Genomic DNA, 23,498 nt, shown 5'->3' with positions numbered 1-23,498 from the left:
TCCATCTTCAAGAAAAACTTTCAAAAATTTTTTAATAACGTTTAAAATGTATTAGTATCAAAGAATCTTATACATGAAATGCGTTTGAAAAACTCCTTAATTTATTTTATAACTAAATTTTTAACACCTTAAATTTAATTCTGATAATCATAAAAAAATGTTTACAAAATATTTTTTTAATAGAGCCAAGAACGTTTTTCCTTAATTTTTTTTACATTTTTTTTCTTTTTTGAAATATAATAATTTTCAATTTTGAAATATAATAGTAATTTACACAACATCCAAGTTCCCAAAATACCTCTATCATATATATACATATCATATATATATGTATCGTATATATATACATATGAACATCAAAATAGCATAATTTTCGCAATAAAAAATATTTCATTTTTTTTTTATTATATAATAAACAATTATTATATAATAAATATTTTTAAAACATTTTCCAATTATTGAAAAAAATAATTTTTAAACACTAAAATTCATAAAAAAATCGGAATTAAAAATTAAAATAAAAAAAAATGAAAAAAAACCTATTGAAAAAGGTTGATAGTAATTGTAATGCCGCAACATCATCTAACATCGAAGTCATTATTATTCAAAATAAAAGTACCAATTCAATGCAACTATTACAGCAGTTACAACAGCAAACATTACAAACAGCTATTGTAATAGGAAGCAGCGGCATTGGCGGTGGTGGAGCAAATATTAATGCTGGTATTGGTAGTGGAAATACTGGCAATGGTGCAGTTAGCTCAGGAGGTGTTATTGGTGCTGGATCACAACAGCAATTGCCTTCCATTTCGAATCTGGGGCATATGTCAAATTCAACGACAGCATTGAAACAGCAACAAACAACTTCTGGATTACATCAAGGGGGAAGTTCAACACCTGTTGCACCAATTAAAGTATGTTAAATATCTTATTGTATATTCACAATTTGTATTTTTATAAAAACTTTTATGATTTATATTTATATTAACTAAGTATTGAGAAACCAAAAATCTTTAAACTAAGTCAAACTTTTATCGTTTCTATAAAAAAAAATCCATTTAAATTTATTTACCATATAACTCATATAACTAAAGCCAAAAACACAATAGAAAAATATCAAACAATTACAATAGAAAAAAATATAAATGAAAAAATAAAGTCTTTTTCAAAGTATAATATCAAATAATAATTCTGTGACATCCAAATTGCAACTAAAACACAAACTTTACAAAGTTTTATGATCCAAATTGTGAACCGAAAAATTTCTACAACGTTACCTGATTCAAAATATTTAATAAAAGTGAAATTAAAGCAAAAATAAAGTAACATAAATTTATATTAGAGCGGTATAAAAACTGTATACAAACTTTGTTTTGAGACGATTTGGATGTCACACATTCTATGCGTAAAATCATTAATATTTTACTTATTATTTTTGTAAAATTCTTTCATTTTTTGTGGTATTTTAAGGTGCAAAAAGTGCCAAGTGAAGCAATGATTAATTTATCACGTGATCGATTCCATGGAAGCAATAATGATCTTATATCTGGTATTAATAAATCACAATTTAATATTCGGGATAATTATCAATTGTTACAACAACAACCAGATCAGCATGGTGGAAGTGGTACCGTATGTAGTGGTGGTATTATTACCGGTGATATATTATTAAATAGTGGTCCAACAAATAATAGTTTGCCAATTGGTGGAAATGTTAAAATAAAACATTTAGAAAGTAATAATATGCATCAGCAAAGTTCTAATAGTCCAATTAAACAAAGACGTTCAACTTCTCAAATTGAATCTACAAATGATTTAATTGAAGCGTATTATTCAAATAATGAAAATGTTATACCGTTATTTAATTTAAATAACAATAGTACAGTGAATATTGGTAATATTGTTGGTGGTAATAATGCAAATGCTGGTGGTAATATTAATAACTCACAACAACAACAACAACAACAGCAGCAACAACAACATCAGACAATTAATACGAATAATAAACAAGAAAAGTCATATGGCAGATTAAGAATGTTAACTGCATCACAACAACAACAACAGCAATCAAGTGGTATGCAGGATATGAATGTTGCGTCTGAAACTGGTTCACCACGAGATAATGATGGCCCGTTTTCTTTTGATATTAATAATAAATCGAATGATTTACGTAACCATCGTAATCGTGCTGACTCGAATACAATTGGTAGTATTGGACAAATAAGTACCGGTGGTGGGAGTAGTGGCGGCAATAGTGGTGTACGTAGACCCAATTTAAGACCAAGTAGCGCAACTGGTTCAACACAACGTTTAAGCGGTTGTAATCGTGATCATTCTGTAACACAATTTGCTTTGATTGATGATGAAAATGTATCAGCATTACAACAAGTAACTAAAGGTGGTGGAGCATTAACATTAGCATCGCAATGGAAAAGTCAATTTGACGATTCAGAAGAAACAACTGATAATGAATGGAAACAGGAACCTCAGGTATTGTTTCGAAAGAAAATAAAATTATTTTAAATTTAAAATTAGTTATTCTTTCTAATTTTAAGGTTTTTCTTAACAAATTTTTTTACAATATTATGAACTCGGCATAGTTATTTGATTTAGTTAATTAAAGGAATATTTTTGAATTTTTACTCCATTTTTTATTGTTCCTAGAAATATAGAAAGTTTTTTTGAACTTTCGTTTTGAGTTGTACATTCCGTTGTTTACATACAATATGTATTTGCTTTTTGTTCTCTTGTTTTAAAAACTTTTTATTATAACTAATTTTTATTTTTTTTTACTCAATTTGTAATGTATAATGTAAATGAATTTATAATGTTATAAAAATTCAACAATACAATGTTCAAATTTTGTAAACGCCATCAACTTTAATTTTTAGTGAGATTTTCTCTTTCCTTAATTCTTCGTTTAGAGCTTTTATATAAAAAAAAATTCTATAATAATAACGGTTTCTGTATGACTTTACTATTTACAACAGCTAAGTATTTTGTAGACTTTGGTTCGTGTTAATTTTTGTTTGTTTTTTTTATCTCCGTTTTTATATAACGCCGTGTTGTCTGAAATGACCTGACAGCACATCATAATATTATAATTAGTAAGCTATGTAAAAGTTATTTTTGTTACAACTTCAATTTTAGAAACTTCAATAATGTGTGACATCAGTACGGCAATTTGGCTATCTACATAAATAGCTAAAAATGTATGAGAAACTTATAAAAAATTTCTTTTTTTATTTTCTTTTAATGAAAATATAAAAGCAAATCATTTAAATGAAAATATGTTGCCCAATCGTCTATCAGTTTTTCTTTTAGATTAAGAACGCGGAAGTTTTTTTTTGTAATACGGTCTTTTTGAATTTTAAAATTTAAAATTATATATAATTGTGTTAATAAATAGCAAAAATACTCAAAGTTGAAACTGATTCTGATTACATATATAATAAGCAATTGTATTCAATGTTGCAACAGAAAGAATTAATACATTTTACGATTAAAATTTATTCACTTTAGATATTGAAAATTTGTAGTTAGTTTCTAGTTTCCTATTTTTATATTTACTTAATTTCAGTTAAATTAAAGTTTAGTTTTAAAATAATAACATTTACATATGTTACTTAATTTCCTGTTATTTTTATTTGTTCTTTTTTTATATTTTAATCCATTTATTAACTTAAACATTAAGTAAAATGTGTTAAAAATATCATTATTACATTAATTTTAGAGTCCCGATCACAGAGATAAAAGTAATTTAGTTTCACAATCACAACTTAATTTAGTCAGTAAACAGCAACCGAACAGTGGAACAATACAACAAAAACGTGAAACGAATCGTAAAAAGTATGTATTTTTTTTTTGGTTTTTTAGTCTGTTTTTTTCTTTTCTTTTGTTTTCCATGTATGTAATTCTAAAATAACTTAACATCAAAATTACGTTATTACTTTATTAAAATACGGATCAGAAAAATTTTAATCAGAATTTAAGTATTGTGTAAATATGGTACATCTGTAATTTTGAAGTTAAAGAAGTTCTAGGTTTATATTTTTAAGTTCATATGTACATCATATTCGTTTCATTGTTAAAAAGATGGATGATAAATATGAATTAAAAAATTAAATTAGAAAATATTTTGTAGAAAATTTGTCATTTTCCGAATAAAATCAATATTAAATTGCGTTCCGCTTATATTAAACTAAATCAAGCGCTCATGGTTTTTACGGTGAAAACTTCTAGTTCAAATACAATAGTTATGTATGAATTTCGATAACAAAAATCGTTCCAAATTTTTACGTTTCATTGTTGGTATATTTAAATGTATTAAAATACAATGCTTACCTTTTATTATGTTTGCATCAAATAAATAAATATTTTTATATATTAAGAGCGAAATATATAACTTATAAATTTAATTCACTATATGTTATTTGAAAAACAATTAACAAATAATATAATTAAATAAAAATATAAAATATGTAGAGTTATATAATTATTTTTATATAATAAATGAAAATTTTTTCCAAATTTTCAATTTTCTTATACCTAATTTGTTTTTAAAAATCATATTAACTTCGTCAAGGTAATGTTTTTTGAAAATTAATTTTTAATATGATCCATTATAACGTATGTATATCCTTATTTTCATGAAAAAACTTTTGTAAAATACACTTTCCATACACACTTTCCTTTCGTCTTCAACACAATGCAAATTAAATACAAAAAAGAACAAAAAAAACAGAAAAAATTTTATTTTAGGTGCAATCTTAATATAGCTGGTATAGAAAATTTTACAAATTTACAAGAACTACTTCCACATTGTTGGTCTGAGCCGGCTTTAGGAAATATATTACGTAGTGGTCTGGAGCCACCATTATTACAGCAAGCTGCTTTTGATGATACTGTAAGATTTATTTTTTTATGCATTTTTTTTTTGAATTTTTATTTTTAAGTTTGCGTACTTTTTAAGATTATTTTTTTGCTATATTAAACTTAAAATTTATATTATTTCTATACAATAATATTGAAATACAAATATAATAAATTGTTAATAAGTTTTATTAAAAATTATTTAAACAAGAATTTCCGAGTTCCAGTAATATTTTATATTAATGTACAATTCACCAATATTAAAATTCAATAAACCAAACTAAGAGAAAATAAATTATACAGTTAAATTGGGCAATACAACAATATTTTTGTAAAATTGTTTAATTGTTTATATGCAAATTCATTGTTTTTAGGTATTTAACTATTTGTTTTATCAATATTTAAAAATAATTTCGCATAAATTATCAAATAAATGTCATAATTGTAAAAGCAGTTAATTAGGAATTTATTCATTTATTATGCATATTCAATTATGCTGCTTCTGCAGAAAAAAGGAAAGATCAAACCTAATATGATTACAATATTTTTACAATAATTGTGTTATAGATTATTTCAGTGAAATAAATCTAAAAATATAATATAAATATATTATATAGGATAATAATATAGAAATTTTATTTTTAAAGACCTTTATTTTTTGTAGCTAATCAGTACATTGTTTAGTTTAATTAAAATAGCTTAAGTAGAATAGACTTTATGGTGAAAAAATGCTGTCATAATTAATAATTTAACATGCCAAATTATAAAAAAACTCTATTTCAATGATTAAGTTGGTAAGTTTATTTTTAATAGCATAAAATATTAGGAGTAAAATCATTGAAATTGATTTTTTGTTTTTGCTACTTTTATCTTTTCTATTAGAATTTTCAGTCAGCAAAAAGTTTTATCGAATTATTCATACATAAGTGTGCTGTGTGTTTAAGTATTTACAATTTTTTGTTTTATATATACTGAAAAAACTTCGTGATATAAATTTCTTTAATGCACGCATTTAATACTTTTTTCTTAAGTTTTGTATGATCAGGTGCGTTCCTTTTAAAGGTATGTAACATCAAAAACCACTCTTGAAGTAGATTGAAAATTAGTTTGCATTTAATTAACATTTGTGCTGTTCATTTCGTGTGCAATATACGCACTATATCAAAGCTGAGCTTTTAATATCAAGGAACATTAAAAAAACCTGCTTTGTTTTAGTTCAAACTCGATTAAATTTGGTTTAGCAAAATCAACTTTGATGTAAACTTGCATATAAATAGGCTTTTCGACAAATTTACATCAATTTAAGCAGGTAGAACTAACATTCTCAGAAGGGTTTGCGAATACATCTACGAAATTTCATATCGAATCCGACATTGAAGGCTGAAAATTTTTAGACAAGTATTGTAGTCTATAATGGTTGTCTATAACATATTCTATATTATATTTAGTAAAACCAGAAAAGTGTTTAAGAAGAAAACCAGAGAAGTTTAGTATTAAAAAAAGTTTATTATTAAAACATTTACTATCTTAGATTATCAAAAGAAAATTTGATAACAATTATATACTCATCATGAACAATTAGTTGTTGTTTATCACTTTATTTAGATAATGACTATATAATTAATGTACAAATTAATATATTGTTTATTAAGTAATAAGAAATTATTAAATATTTGTTTCTAAGATAAATAAAAATACATTAAAAACTATATAATCTTGTAAATTCAATTTTTATAGGGCTAGCGAATAAGGTGTAGTAATACGTTTATAACAACAGAGAATATGAAAAAAAATTTTGCAGTTATTAATTAGTTAAAGAAGTTTTATTTACATATTTTTTCAAAGAAAGAAATAGAAATAATTAAATAAAAGAAATACAAAAAATTTGAAGAAGTATTACAAAGAAAATTATTTGAATATCAATGTTATTTTATTTTCCATGAAATGGATATTTTGATATTATCAATGCAAAATTAAAATTTATTTTTTGAGCACTAAGAAACTACAATATTTATGCCTGTTTTTATGGAAATAAATTTATTAAACTATTATATAATTTAATTTTTTTTCTTTCTTATTATAGATATACCGTATGGATATTTTGAGAAATGTTGGAATGAGAGAACACTTAAGCAATGGTAAAAGTAATTATTATTTATTGATTTTATTTTTATTATAATTATTGTAAATAATTTTATTGTAATTTATACCAATATTATTTCAATTTATAATACTGGTTAAATAATATATAATCACAATATACTATTACGTGTTATTATAACTTATTAATACTATTATTATGATTATTTAAATATTATTTATAAATTCAACATATTCTATTATTCATTAAGATCTAACACAGTTTTTATAGTTCGTGAAATGTCATATCTTTATATCCACTCTGAAAATCAATCATTTATTAAAATTTTGTGTAAGAAGAACAATTTAATACATACATTTTGTATTATAACATTTTTTAGTTTAATAAAATAATGATTCGAATATTAATAATAAACTTTTTTGCGTTTAAAATGAAACAAAAAATTTTATTTGATTGAAACTGTTTTCAAAAATATGCAATATACATATTTTACACAATTCCACATAATGTATTGCTTACTGATACGATTTACCTGTGCTATTGGTTATCACTTAGTGATTCGATACTCAGAATAAGCTCCATAACGATGGCAATTAAGGAGCTTTAATGAATAAGGTTGAAATGCAAAAATTCTATATAAAAATAAATATTACATAGTTTCCACAGCGTTATACAGTTTTGCATATTTGTATAGCGCGATGAAATGCCCTGAAATATACTAGTTGAACAATTTCTGTATTATTTCCATTTAGAAAATTTTTGCAAATTTGCCAAATTAATTTGTTGACTAAAAATTTAAGAGAATTATTAAAATATGTATAATTTTTTTTCTAGGTGCTGGTAATAATAGTGTATCGACTTCTGGTTTTCATAATATTGACCCTTCTTCTGGTTTATTTAGTAAAAATACTAATAATAATTTAAAAAATAATCGACATCGAAATAGTTTACCAAATGTAGCCTTACAAAGTGATGTTGAACATGAAAATGAATTAATATTACAACAATGTATAAAATTGAATCAACAACAACAAACGCAATCAAATACAACTTTATTATATGGAATTCAACAGCAACAGCATCAACAGTATCAGCAGCAACAACAAAAATTACGATCACAACAACAACAGCAGCCACAACTACAACCGTTAACATATAGATCAAATTGTGAAGTAAAACTTATTCCTTATAAATTAATAAGTGATAAATTTGATGCTGCAACAAAAACAAATATGCAACAACAGCAACAGTATCAAAAATTACAACAAGTTCAAAATAATAATTTAATATCGAAAGATGATCAAAGTGAACAAAATGATGAAGGATGTGCTGTTAGCGGTCGTTTAGAGATACGCGTTATTCCACAAGGTAAGATTAAACTGCAAAAACAAAAATATAAAAAATAAATAAGGAAATAAATATATAAAACGAAAAATAAAAAATCTAAAATCGAAACTTAATTGAAGTAGGTACTTCCATTACTGATTTTATTTTTGTTTTAATTTAATTTTGTTTTTTGTTTTAATTTATTTGGCAAAGTTTAATATAATTTCAGATTTTTTAAAACACTGATTGAAGTTGAATAAAATGTTCACAATATGTTTTTAAAAAAAATTCAAGAATTTTTTCAAAATAACTTCAAATATAAAATTGATTATCTCTAAGATGTATCATTTGAAGTGAAGAGATATTATTCAAACATTTTGCAATTTCAAGTAATGGGATATTTTTGAATAATATCTAATTACATCAAATGATTTGTCTAGAATATGAGTAATTATCTCTAAATTTTCTTGTGTGGATATTTAAATTAGCTAATTTCTTTTTTCTTTTAATTTTTTGCATTTAAATATAAATTTAGTATGCATTAAATATGAAATTGGGATTTTGTATTAGAAAAAAATTATTTCTTATCTCTTTTTTTTATGTAACTACTTTGCGATCTCTAAAATAAAACATTTTTTTTAAATTAAAGTTTTTTTTTTCAATTTTTATTTAAATAATATTTTTACTTTTATTATTTATTTCCTACTAATATTTTACTTAAAAAAAAACATTTGAAAAAAATGGTATACATTATTTGAAAATTCTTATTTAAATTCTTTTTTATTTTAATATTGAAATTTTTTATTACGTTATGTGAATTAACCCTTATCACCCGGTATTCATTTAACCCTTATCACGAATGTCATAGTAAAATTTTTATAAATGGGTTTGAAAAAAAATTTCATGTACTTAAGAAAAATTATAGTAAAATTTTTATGAATGGGCTTAAAAAAATTCACGTATTGACATTAACTTGAATACTTACTACAAAGTTGTAGTGTGAAAACTATTTTTTTTTATTAATACTTACCTATAATTTTTTTATTAATTTAGTTTTTGAATTCTACAAATTATTGTAAAAAATGTTGATTGTTTAATATTAATTTAAGCGTGAAAAACGAGCCAAAAACAATTTTGTGCATTTAATTAAATTAATGGAGAAGAACCACAAAATTGCTTAAGAGATAGGAAAATCCAAGTGTTTTTGCAAAAAAAAAAGCAAAAACAATGTACATATGTGTGCTGTTAACCTCATTACTTCAGTAGGTTTTTTGATGTCTTGCGGTAGCAACATTTTGCATCTGGCAAATGAAAGCATTCGCCGATCATAATTTAAAATGACATTCGATTCGCCTAGTCCATTCGACTCGCCTAATAAGAATTACTTTATTCTCATCAAACTTATTGGTTAGACTTTTTAAAAGTAAAATGGCGGCAATTAAATTCTTCTGAACACTTGGAACAGCGATCGTCTAATTTTTATTTTGATTATTTAATTTTCGATTTGACACCTTAAAAAAAGTCACAGTTTTGAATGGTTCGAAATGATTATTTGTTTTGTTTGTGGTGTGGTGCCTATATTTTTCGCCTTCTATCAAAACTTATGAAACTGAAAATTATATTTAGAAGAATCCGGAAAAATATATACGTACAGTTTATAAGATATATATAAATATAAATAAAAAGTTCAATAGAAAAAAATTTTAAAAAGTTTTATCTAAAAAGGCTATTTATTTTATTTTTGTAAAATTTGTTTGCTCAAGGCGTTCAATACAAAAATAATATATATAAATAGAAAAAATAATTTAGAAATTTTTGTTTACTACTTGAATAATCTATGTAACACTTTATTTTTTGTATAATAATTATTATTTATTACAATTATATGTTTTTTTTTTCTATTTATATAATTATTAATTTATTAAGTAATTATAAACAATTTACGTTTTATGAAATTCGAGACTATTAATAATAAAAAAAAAATGACTTCAAAGAACTTCATTAAAATCAAAATTTTGAAACTTTATTATATTTTTGATATTACCCCGATTCTTCCTGATATAAAAAAAAATTATATTCCAAACTCGTTATTTTTGTGCATATATGTATATAATTCAGTATTTGGAATATCATATATCAAATTATAACTAATACCATTATTATATATGTATTTATACATGGCGTGTTGTTGAAGTTTACTTACATACATTTTGCTTATATTCATTTTTTAAACATAATTTCGAAGTACAATATCGAAAAAAAATCTGTGATGATATCTAATTCCTAATGTTCTCCTCAATTTTCGTTTTTATCATTTCGGTTTTCCTTCTTTCAATTTCTGATTTCTGAATTCCGTCAGTTTTGAGTTGAGCTATTTAAAGTCGAAATATTTTTTCTCTTAATGGTTCATCTGAAAAAAGCTGACCGTTTTTTTGTTTTGATACATTTATTACTTTTTTTTTACAAGAATAATATTTAACTGTAGTAGTCCAATATATGTGAATTTGACATTTTAAAAATACCTTCGCACTTAAGTTGAAATTGATTCAACTATTTAAGGGAAAGAAACAAAGCTGTCTTAAAAATAAAGAGAATGTCATAATTCCAAATTTTCATTTAAAAAACATTATTTTTTATTATCTTCTCTTATAATACATTTTATATATTAATTCTTAAATTTGTTTTTGTTTTATATCGGTGTAATTAAGTTTTTATTTTTGTTTTTTTATTTTTTTTGCCATTTTGTAAATATTCAATAGCAATTTTGCTTACGTAATTTATTCGCTTGCATTTCGTCTTATCAAGTATTGTACTATGGTTATATTTAATAAATCATATATAATAAAATTTTTGCGATTTTCTTGTTATGATTCACTATAATATGAGATCAGATACATTGATCAAATGAATTAGATATTTGATTGAATGATTAGATATTTCAAAATATTTTACAGTAAGTAGGGCACAAGATGTCGTTATAATAAGCGTAGTGCTATGTATAATATTATATTATACGTGTATTTCAACGACTTGGAATTCATCTTGACCCGTTTTCCTATTTTTTTTTTAGAAGTTTAACTGGACCCAAAGTTTAAGTAATTATTTTGATTCCAAAAACTTTGTACTATTGACATATTTTAACTTTGTATGTCAACATGATGGAAATAAATTTTTTGTGCATGCAATTATCCTATAGTATCAGCCAAAATTTGTGTCTTATACGTGTTTTTTCCTTATATAGTGATTAAGAATGAAGATCAAGATAAAACAAAAGGAAATCATTTAGTAATAATAAAAATATAATATAATAAAATCGAAAAAGAATTTTTTAAACGAATTTACATTTTAAAATTCCTTTAGTTGTAAAAATTGCTATTTTAATAGTCATAATACATATATGTATGTATATTCCGTGCGCAAAACACGCGCTTTTTAACACTGATTTTCTACTATTGAATTAAGATTCAATAGAAGAATCTTATATCAGAAGAAAATCAGCTTTAATAAAGTATTTTTGCATATTTTACACACAAAATATATATTTATTAGCAAAAATAGTGTCTTTTTCAAAGTAATGGATATTTTTTTCCTCATTTCAAAAATTTTTAGTGAAAAAGAAAATCAGATTTAAAATTTATTTTGTATAACTACTATACGTATGTCAATTAAAATTTTAATGGACAAAGTGGCATAAAAATGGACATATTATGTCTATTATATACTAATATAATAGAAATTACTGATATAATGGAAATATTATGTCTATAATAGACTAATTATATGAACAATGAGATCAAAATGCCAATTCTTAAAATTAATTCTTATTCGAGATGCAAGCAATGTTTTCGATTGTATTTTTCGTTTTTCTTTTTTTTTTCTCTTTTCTTATGCAATCTGAGTATACAAACGGTTGCTGCGTGTAATATTTTTCTTTTTTTTATATATTTTTCCTGTAGATGGCAGATAGTATTTGAAGACTTGAGGTTACATTAATATTCGTTAAAAGATTTAAAAACGAATTTGTTTATTTGACATTTACTTACAATTTTTAAATTTACTTAATTCTTACTTTATAACGTTTAAATTTTATTTTGTTTTGATAAAATTATTTTTGTTTGGTATTTTTTGAATCTTTTCCTAAAACTATTTTTTTTTTTTGTTAATTGTATTTTTTTTTTTGTTTCATTTTTCTTTTGTTCTATTTTAATTTTTTTGTTTATTTTTTTCTTTTTTTTTTTTACTACACCTTTAGAAAGTCCAAATCCTGACGAATCGGTTTATTTTGATGCCTTAGCCAATGGTGGTGGTAGCGGGAGTGTTGGTGGCGGCGGTGGTAGTATTGTTGGTAGTTTTGGTGGCACAGGTGGTGGTGGTAGTAATAATGGAGGCTATACTAGTAATACAACAATGGGAGCAATAAATAAATTAGAAATGAATGTAATATCATCTTCAATAGCACCATCAAATAATATAAAAAATAATACTGAGTTAAGCAATAATATAAATAAAGTTGGTATAGTTACACAAACTATCTCAAGACAAATTGATTGTGGTGGTGGTAATGATATTTGTTCTACTAGTGATAATGATGAGGATGATAATAACAAGGATATAATAATGCAGCCTACACCATTTGGTTTAACACCTGTGCTGAGAAAATTAGCTAATCAAAAGTTAATAATAGCTGACAGTGAGGAAAACGATAGTAATGATCATAAGAATATTATAAATGTTAATAATGAAGATGATGAAGAAGATAATGAAAATTATTATGAGCAAAATGAGGATGAAAATAATGAAATTGAAGAAAATGATGATATTGAAAATGATGCTAGCAATATTAAAAAAGGTAAAAATATAAAAAGAATATTAATATAAGTAGTACTAGAAAAACAGTAATAAAAGCAATAAATCATATTAATAAAAGCAATATTAATAATAAAATTGCTATTATTAATTAATGTTAATTATATATTAAACAATTTCAATAACGGTAATTGTATATAGAAGTAATAATCAAAGAATACTTTTTAATGTTCTAGATAAAATGACAAATGAATTGTACATAAAAAGTATTAAAGATGAACAACTTCAACAGCCACAACACCAAAAACAGCAACAACAGCATTTCCATATACAAAAAAATCAACATCAGCGGCAGCAACAACTACTCCTATCTCAGCAACAAAGTCATAAATCTGATTCAAATACAACACAATATCCTCCTCCTGTATCCAAAGGAGCATCATTAAATAATAAACAACAACAGCAGCAAAATTTTGTTAAAATTTTAACAAATAATAATATTAATGGTAATAGTAGTGTTAATAATTGTAACCAAATAACTGCAACAGCATCAAATAACAAAATAAAAAATAATCGTAATAGTGATATAGGTGGTGGCAATTATGTTAGTGGTGATTGTATTAATGAATATCAATTTACTGATCCATTAGGTGTTATTAATAATACAATAATTGGATCATCATCTGTATTTCAACATCAGCAACAGGATCAAGTATCTAGTGAAAAAACTCAAGAAACTAGTACAACAACAACTACAACAACAACATCATCATCATCATCAATATGTGCTGGAAATGTTGGTGCTGATAGTAGTGATTATTGCCCTGGTTATAATAATACTAATGCTACAGGCAATCAAATTGCACAAAACATGGCTTATGGTGGTGTTGGAGCTGGAGGTGTGAGTAAAATACCAATATTAAATCCAAATTTACGTTTATCAAAATGTGCATCATGGGCTGGTTGTGGTGATATACCATTACAAAATAATTTAGTAACGCATGCTATTTTTTTAAATAATGGAATACAACAACAAAACCAACTACATTTAACACATGATGGTCATAATGCTGTTGGTAGTGATATTGGTGGAAATGAAAGTAATAATGGAAGCGGTGGTGCAGGTTCATCTGAAGTTGCTGAGTCAAGTTCAGGTATTTATTTTCTTTTTCTTTTTTGTTTTTTATTTCTTTTTCTTCTTGTTTTTAAGTTTAATTATTAATTTTTTAAAAAGATTTTTTTTTGTATTTTTTGGCTTCTTGTTTCTAACCGTTTTATTTTTTTACCTTTTTTTTATGTCAAACTAAACAACACAAAAAATGTATATTTGTATTCGCATATATATGCATATACACACATACATACATAAAAATATATGTTATAATAAAATTACAAGGTACAAAAATGTTAAATACGCATCTTTAGAGAAAAGCATTATCATTATATACATATCAGTTATTTAATTTAATTAAATACGCGTATTAAATCGTAAAAATTTTAATAATACATTTGTAGATATTTGATTTAATTTTATATTGAACAATGATAAAACTTAAAAAAATTTTTATCCTTTTGTTTTCTGTTATTAAGCGTGTCACATTAAAACAAATTGACTAAAACCAAATAATTTTTAAATTAAAATTAAATTTAAAGTTTTCTAAGTAACATATCAGGAATTCAAGTTTCAGAAAATTTTAACTATAATTTCTAGTTTTCTCGAATTTTGAACGGCCTTCATTTGAAAATGTGTAAAAATTGGATGTAAAAATGAGTTGACATACATGAAACAAACAAAAATTGGTGCTATATTTATAATACATAATAGATATGGTTCGCAAAAGAGTCGTTTCTAGTTGTTTCCATTTGAAAGTATTGTTAAGAAACATTGATCAGTTTCTAAATTGCTTAACAAGGAATTTCATTTATTAGTAGTGTAATTTATCAATATTAGTAGTGTGATACATCAATAGTAAACCTCCATAAGTTGACCATCTGAGAATGGAAGAAAAATGGTCACCATGTAGAGTTTGTCGATTTACAGAAAGATAAAATATTTTCCATTTCATTGATTGGAAAATTTATGCTAATTTATACACAATAAAAAACATATTACATATTAAAATTATTCTTTTGTATTTTACATACAAGTAAAATACATAAAACATAAATTCAAAAAAATTTTTTTTTTTTTAATGGTTGATAATTTTTCCGAAATATCAATTAAAAAAAAATAAAACATAAAACCTATTCAGTGACATGATTAATTTGTATTTTTGTAAATTTTAAATTACCAAAAATTCCATTCCAAATATACATATTTATTTATAAATTAACTGTAATTGCTGCGCAATTTGTATTTTTTTAATACATTTCAGAAAGCAAAAACAGAACACGTGAGTAACGGTAAAAACACAAACAAAAATTTTTTTTAACGGTCAATGTATAGAGTGTTCTTTAATATGCAATCATATGTAAATAACAAAAAAGAGTGGTCATCCTACGTAATATAGAGGTAGTTTCTTTAAAGAGGTATTTTCCTATGTAAAAAAGTGACTTAGTGCAAAGGTGATGAAAATCTAGTCAAGTTATAAAGGTTGTCTCGTTATAGAGAGGAAAACATAGGAAGACTTTACTGTTTATAATATAAATGTATTTCTATCACTTCCACTGTGAAAATATTTTATAAATCCCATATTTTATAGTTGCAGCCTGTATAAAAACAAAACTACTTTAACGCATAGCAATTTTTGCCCATGTGTGATTTATGCAATACTTTATAGTATTTGTAACGCTTAACTGTACACGCTTAATAACAGAAAACAAAAGGATAAAATTTTTTTTAAGTTTTATTATTGTTTCATCAAAAAGTTTTTGCTAATAAATTTTTTTATGATGTTAAAAAAGGATTCCTATATAGATTTCACAAGAACACGTATAAATTCGCTACCTTCAACCTGTCGCTCTCTTAGGCTCCCAATATGCAAAATGAAACAGTTTATAAATTAACAGAAATTTAATTATGTTTTATTTAAAAAAAAATTAAAATTAATAAAATCCCTGAATGTGTTAGAGTTCGGAGGATTCATATAAAATTCAAAATTCATAAAATTCAACTTTCAGTTTTCATATACACAATTTCAATGGAGAATTTACTTTTAAAAATGTTTGAAGACTAATGTTCATTATGAAAAAGCTTAAAAAAAAATTTAAATATGATATTTCTGTTTTTTAAATATCAGTTATTGAAAATTTTTTAATAAATTGAATTTTCGATGAACATTTTCATTTTCGCTAATGGAATGTAACATAGTGTCTTATTTTTCAATGTATATTTATTTCTCATGATATTCATATATTATTTTACATATAAATTCATTTTTAAAACACTTAAACAATTCATTGTGCTATATTTATTTGAATCCAATAGAATTTCCAATAATTTCAAATTAAAATTTTGTTATTTGTTTTTATCGACCACGAATCTACAATAATACAATTAGGATCCCTTTTTTTATTTAAACACATTCAATTACAAAGAAAATTTAATAAAATAATTATTTGGAAAATAGTTTTTAGAAAATAAATTTCTATTTTAAAAATCAATTTATATTTTGCGTGCTGGCCTTTTTATTAAATCATTTTTTGTAATTGTTACATATTTTTATTTAATGAAATTAAATTGTTTTTTTTTGTTCTTTAGTATTTTAAATTTTGTTATATATAATTTCTTATACAGTGTAACCCAGATAATTGCAATTCTAAAGAGGCAGAAAAATTCTTGCTCTTAGAATTATATTTTGCAGAATACTCTGCAAATGAAAACAAATTCAGAAAAAATTTAATACAAAATAGCGATATTTGTGAATTACACCCTTACGATTATAGAATTTTTCAATTTTTATTTTGAAGAAGGAATTTCGCTAATTACACATAAATTATTAATTGACAGATTGTTAACAAAAAAATGAAATAAGCTTAAAATATAAAAAACACGCGTCGTGATTGTTTCAAATATGAATATTTCACATATTTCATTATGAATGATTTTAAAAACTGACAAATTTTTATTTTTTTTTTTTGCAATTAACCGATGGTATTTTTATGTGTTTTCATATTTTATACTAAAATATACATTGCAATTATAACGTTTTATGTATTTATATCGGTTGTAGTTGTCCGGTTAAAAGCACTTGAAAGTCTTAAAAATAGGAAAATATAATATTTTGTACATTTTTAAACGAGTTGTTGCATTTAAGCGAATTGCAATTACGCGGGTTCGAGAGTATTTGAAATTTTTTTTAGTTCGAACTCATTTCTGAAATTCAGAGTGATTCGAGTTATGGAAGACTCACTGTAATAAGCTTTATCCAATTTTATATTAAATATTCTTAAAAATTTTAGTGAAAGCATTATTTATTTATGAAGCATATACTCGATAAACATAACAAGTGGGTTTTCTATTTTTCGTTTATTGGTTTATAAAAAGGTGAAATGTTTTATTGTAATGTCGTTTTCCAATATTGTACTGGATATTACAATGCAACCAAAAACAAAATTATTTTTTGGTCCTTTTTTATTTTTTTTATTTCGTTTTGTTTTTTGTTTTATATTCCACACGTCTATTTTCGTATTATAATTTCCTCTATATAAAAAAATCATTTATTCAAAAAAAAATCAAAGAAACAAGAAAAAAATTATGAAAACAAAAAGAAAACAAATTTTTTATTTTGATCTATAGCTCGAAGACGTAGGCAAATAGACAAATATGTTACAGATCCTTCACAATTAAATTTACGTTTTTCAAGACCAAGATCAAGAAACACTAGCAGGTAAGAAAGCACACAAATAAATACGTGTTATTTTTTTTTGTTTTGTATAAGATAATAGTAATAATATAATAATTGTAATAATAATCTTTAATACCCTTTTTAGACTCTAGCTGCACAAATTTACAATATTAATGTAATTAAATAAATTACTATTGTGCCATAAAATGTAGTTGGTACGCCAAAATGACACAAAATCTATAAAATGTTATTAATTATAGCGTTACGAACGTATGTTTGAATTGGGTATTATAAATTCGGTACTCTGAATTATAAATTCAGTATTTTGAAAAGTTCCCGTACTTTTGGAAATACTAATTTTTCTCGTTATAATTCTGTTTTTTTTTTTTAATTTGTCATTATTTACATTCGTCGTGCAATTTCACCCCAAGTAGTACCTGTTAATTGTGTCTGTTTTTTGTTACACTAGAAATGAATTGCGATAACGAGCGCATTACTATTATAGAATTAAACAGGTCACGTACGAAGACAGCTGAGATTGTATGGACAATTGGTTACCAAAAAATGACTGTGTATGGTGCCATAAAACGTTACCTGTCCAGGACGGGTCGTCCTGTCATTATATTATGGAGTTATATGACCATGTATTTGCAGTAATGCATGCACCTCCGTCGATATATTACTGCAAATGGAGTTAATATTCAGCAATTGTTGTAAATTTTTTATTGAATATTGTTATAACTACTCTAATTAAAGTCTCTGGCCAGTTAACAATGTTGATTCCTTAATTCATGTAGCAGTTCTAAGCTGTAGAAGTATTTTAAAAAAGCACGGGAATAAGGGAGACACCCTGTATATACATTCTTACACAGTGTCGAATTTAGAAAGGATTTAACCATGTCGGTCCGTCCTAGTGTTAACTTAACTGTCAATAGAGCCAAAATCTGTCCCAAATTTTTACGAAGAGTTTAGATAATAGAACATTATTTAACATTTAATTGATCGAAGTTGTAGTTTAATCAGCATTGCTATAATTTTAAAAATAATTTAATGATATCTCAGAAGCTAGGTAGGCTATAGTGGTACAAGCTAATTTGTTCCCTCGCTTTAATATAGCAAATTTTTATTTTAACTTTAAAAGTTTTGTAAATTTTAAAATTGAAATAAAATGAAGTGGCGTGGTTAAACTTTTTAAAAAATTTTGACTTTGCACTTAAATATCTATGAAACTAAAAAAATCTTCGACGCAGTAGGTTTTTCTTGCTCGTCTGGAGTCATTAAATCCACCTTACGTCAGGAGTACTTTTGGTTCTCGACATCCTGTATACATCCCGTATATGAAATCGGCAATAATATCAATTAAAATTCATTACAGAATATTATTTAGTTGTTATAGTATTTTTAAAAGGTTTTGATATAAAATTATTTAAAAATAATATTTGCTTCAATATATTATATATTTTTATTAGAAATTTTAAATAATGAAGGGTTTTCAATTCAACATTTAATTTTAGTATTCTGGGTAATAATTAGGTATTTACTTGTGATTATAATAGCTAAATAACATATTAATTATATAATCAAGTTATCTATAATATAATACTTAATTTTAAAAATGGTCCGTATATTGATTATATTTAAAAGAGAACAAATGTGCAATTTTAGTCTAAAACTAATCAGTTATTAAAAAACTGTTTGTGTTATTCTCTATCTTGAATATTCTTTTTATTCGTTTAAATTTATTTTATTTAAGTTTTTTTTAAATATTAAATATATTGCACGTATATAGCGAATGTATACATATTAAATATACAATTTTGTTTTTTAAAAAATTTTAGAACAAGGGGTCTACCACAACATATGTTAACTCAATTTGATGATAATTTATCAGATAATAGTGTTGATGAAAAAATCTTTAGTCAACAACAACAACAGCAACAACATGTTATTTCAAATATTGGAAGATCAACTATAGTCACAAATTATAATCCACAGCAACAAAATTCAATATCGACATCAAATGCAAATTGTAATAACTCAACAGTGAATACCAATAATACAACAACTAACAATATATTATGTAATTGTAATAGTAAACAAAGGCATCAACAACAACAACAACAGCAAAATTCCTCAACAATAAGATCTTCAAATATAACAAGATCAAATAATCTTAATAATGATATATTAAATTTAATAAATGTTTTAAATGTTAATAATTTGACACAAACACAGCAGTCACCACAATCATATGATGATAATAAATTTACATTAGGACGAGGAATTAATCCTAATAAAAATGATGAAAATAATACTAATTTAAAATTAGGAAATAATCCCTTAGTTAATAATACAACGTTATTATTAGATAATAATTATGAAAATAATAAAAATGATGACATTGCTTCATCATATATAAATAATACAATACAAACTTATATAGTATCATCTTCTTTATCATCACCAATAACACAGCAGCAAATGCAACAGCAACAACAAGGGACTGGTGGTATAATTGTATCATCAGAATCATCATTAATAGGAACAGAAACAATAACAACATCAGTAACAATACCAGCAATAGCAACGGTATCATTAAGTTTATCTGGTATTAATAATACAGCATCAATAATAACATCAGCATCAACATCAATAGTATCATCACCGTCACAAATTCAAACTAAATCATCATTCTCATCAACAACTGCTTGTGGTGGTTGTAGTAGCAGTGGTAATAGTGGTGTTACATCCACACTACACGGTTTAATATCAAATCAACAAACAACAGTAACAACAAATAATAAGATAAGCACAATACCATCAACAATAGGTACATTTATATCAATTGGAACAACCACAATAACAACACCAACTCAAACAAAAATTTCATCACCATCAACAACAAATTTAATTAATAAAACTCATGATATTATAACATCAACAATTACATCATCATCAACAAATTTAACAACAACTTTAACTACAACTCCAACAACAACAACAAATATTATTAATGATTATGATCAAAATGCTTTAAATTCGAATATATTAGGTAATAATAGTAATGATATTAATAATTATGTTGAACAGATACGTAATAATATTACCCCACCCCCCGGTGCTCCTAAACCTGAAAATAGTGCACGCTTACGAAGATATAGACATAATTTGGAGTAATTAAATATATATGTATATATACATATACATATTATATATATCCATATATACATATATAATAAATGAACCATGAAATGATATTCTAATAAAACTCTAAAAAATAATTTAAAATTATGTAACAAAAAAGAAAAAAAAATAAACAAATTAAATAACTAATTTAAATATGGGAAAAGGAAAAAAAACAAATCAATTTTTTTTTTGTTACTTTTTGAAACCTGGAAAAGTTTTTGAATAGTAAAAAACGATATTTTCTGTTCAATTAAAAAAAATCAAATTAAATATTTTGGGTTAATCTTTCTATAGTCAATTGTATTTTTTAGATATTTATTTGAAATTTTAAATTCTTTCCTAACGATGTTTATAACAAATTAAAGTTGAAAAATAAAACACGAAAATATGGAAGAAATAAAGAAAAAACAATATTCTCTAAACATTTTAAAATTGTTAAAGTATTGTAAAATCATCATTTAAGAACAGTTCAGGAAATTGGGATATTAGCTAAATTGTGTATAAACGATTTGCATTACATGTACATATATATACACATATAAATAAATATTCTATATATATATATTTTTCAAATACTTTACCATTCAAATTCAGCCCCCAATATCCTTAAACATCAGTTATTCTATATTTTAAACAATTCAACCTATAACTGGTAATTTCTGAATTTGGTTATAATAAAAATTATAACCAAATAATTACAATAAATAATTACAATAATTACAAAATATTACAACAATTATTTTGGTTTTATTTGATATTAAAAGGAAAATCAAAACATAGATTATTTTATTGAATTATTTAAAAAAAAAATTTTGAAACAGAAACGAGTCTAATACGAAAAATAAAATTTATAGAATGAATTTAAAAAGATTAGTGTTTCTTTTATCACTTTTAATTTTTAATGAAAATTTATATAAAATAACTGAAATCGAATAATTTTTTCACTTTTATTATCAATCTTATATAAGTTTGCGAATATTCTATTAGACGTCATTAGACATTCATCGGAAGGATATTATTTAAAAGTACTAAAAATTTACCTACAGAATTTTGAAAAACGAAAGATACAGAATATTTAATAATACACGTAGATTTGTAGAGTTGTATAACCGTGGTAATAATGCACCACGACCACGTATAAATATATTCAGTCCTATCAAAAACTTCCTCTCGAAGAATCCTACGAATTACGAATTCAACTACGTGGTAGGCTTTTGAATTGTCACAAAAATAAAAAAGAAAATGCATAAAAAATTATTACAAAATAGCGGTATTTGTGAATTACAACCTTATAATTGAACCATTTTTAAGTTTTTATTTTGAAGAAAGAATTTTACTAACTCATTATAAAAAGAGGTTTTTTGAAATGAATTCAAACATAGTGCCGGTTTTTTCCGTTTCCTATTTCCTTAAAACTCCATAAAATCGGACTCCTTTAAAACCGGCTAAGTTCGTAGAGTAGTCTGCAAGGGTGCTTAACATTTACATTCGCTGAGTCCGTACCGCGTCTAAAGAAGAGGGACCCCAAAAATCTCTGCCCTGATTTCGCAGTGCCGGACGTGAACGTAGGAGGTGGGTCACCGTTTCCTCCTTATCCTCCTTGCAACATCAGTCTCTATAGAGATTCAATATATATATATATATATATATCTCTGACCATTGGTGCAGTGGTTTTGGCCCCAGCCCTTTAACCGAAGGGTCTCGATATTAAAAAGTAAGAAAATAAACATATTAATAAATTTAAATATTTAATATAAAGAAAAAACTACGGCAGGCTAGTCACCTATTTAGTAAAAACAATGACGCAATGAAACTAGTTCATGATATCATGCACTAGCCTTATGCTCCTCACTTGGACTGAAAAAGAGAAAAAATTATATACATATAAGTAATAAATCAATCAATATGTTTGAAATAAATTATTATAAATATTTTATTGAAATTTCGAAATTGATAATTACTTAAAATCATCTCATATAAATTTTTGGTTTAACGTACATACATATATATATGGGAACTCCCAAATACTACAAAACTACCAAATAAATAAATATTTTAACTTCTTCGAGAGAATTATACAATTATATTATTCATTATACAATGAATATTCAATTTTAGTTTTAATTCGAATTTTATTGTAAAAAAAAATATTAATTACTATTTTAATTGTAATAATTAATTTTTTTATGTTAATAAACTGAATGGATTTTTGGCAATTGATAAAAAAATAAGAAATACTAATATAATTAAATACATAAACATATTTATTAATATGTTATAATATTTCATGTCCATAAATTGAGAATATTAAATTCAAATCATTATTGTATGATATTGCAGTTTGATCGAAAATTATATAAAACAAAATCGATTTTAATTTATATAGATTTTTTGATAGTAATGCACATGTAATTTGTATC

General features: G+C 24.2%; 1 protein-coding gene across 10 annotated transcripts in view; it reads left to right on the top strand.

Moving 5' to 3' along the window:
* The window catches only part of LOC129606822 (uncharacterized protein DDB_G0283357), an 87,309-nt gene extending 63,811 nt beyond the window's left edge, over window positions 1-23,498 (top strand). For 7 of the 10 annotated variants that reach the window (XM_055517466.1, XM_055517397.1, XM_055517457.1 and 4 more), the window contains 10 exons: window positions 552-914; window positions 1,471-2,490; window positions 3,734-3,849; window positions 4,762-4,906; window positions 6,956-7,016; window positions 7,808-8,341; window positions 12,552-13,148; window positions 13,342-14,259; window positions 17,844-17,934; window positions 19,731-23,498. In XM_055517466.1, the coding sequence (XP_055373441.1) occupies window positions 552-914; window positions 1,471-2,490; window positions 3,734-3,849; window positions 4,762-4,906; window positions 6,956-7,016; window positions 7,808-8,341; window positions 12,552-13,148; window positions 13,342-14,259; window positions 17,844-17,934; window positions 19,731-21,069 (5,184 nt within the window). In that variant the 3' untranslated portion in view covers window positions 21,070-23,498. The remainder of the gene's footprint in view (window positions 1-551; window positions 915-1,470; window positions 2,491-3,733; window positions 3,850-4,761; window positions 4,907-6,955; window positions 7,017-7,807; window positions 8,342-12,551; window positions 13,149-13,341; window positions 14,260-17,843; window positions 17,935-19,730) is intronic. The other 3 variants (XM_055517422.1, XM_055517405.1, XM_055517413.1) reach the window with 3 other exon arrangements.

This window comes from Condylostylus longicornis, unplaced genomic scaffold, assembly GCF_029603195.1.
Source record: "Condylostylus longicornis isolate FDR11 unplaced genomic scaffold, ASM2960319v2 ptg000003l, whole genome shotgun sequence".
Lineage (NCBI taxonomy): Eukaryota > Metazoa > Arthropoda > Insecta > Diptera > Dolichopodidae > Condylostylus > Condylostylus longicornis.
The sequence above is the reverse complement of the archived record's forward strand: the minus strand, read 5'-3'. Positions and strand labels throughout refer to the sequence as shown.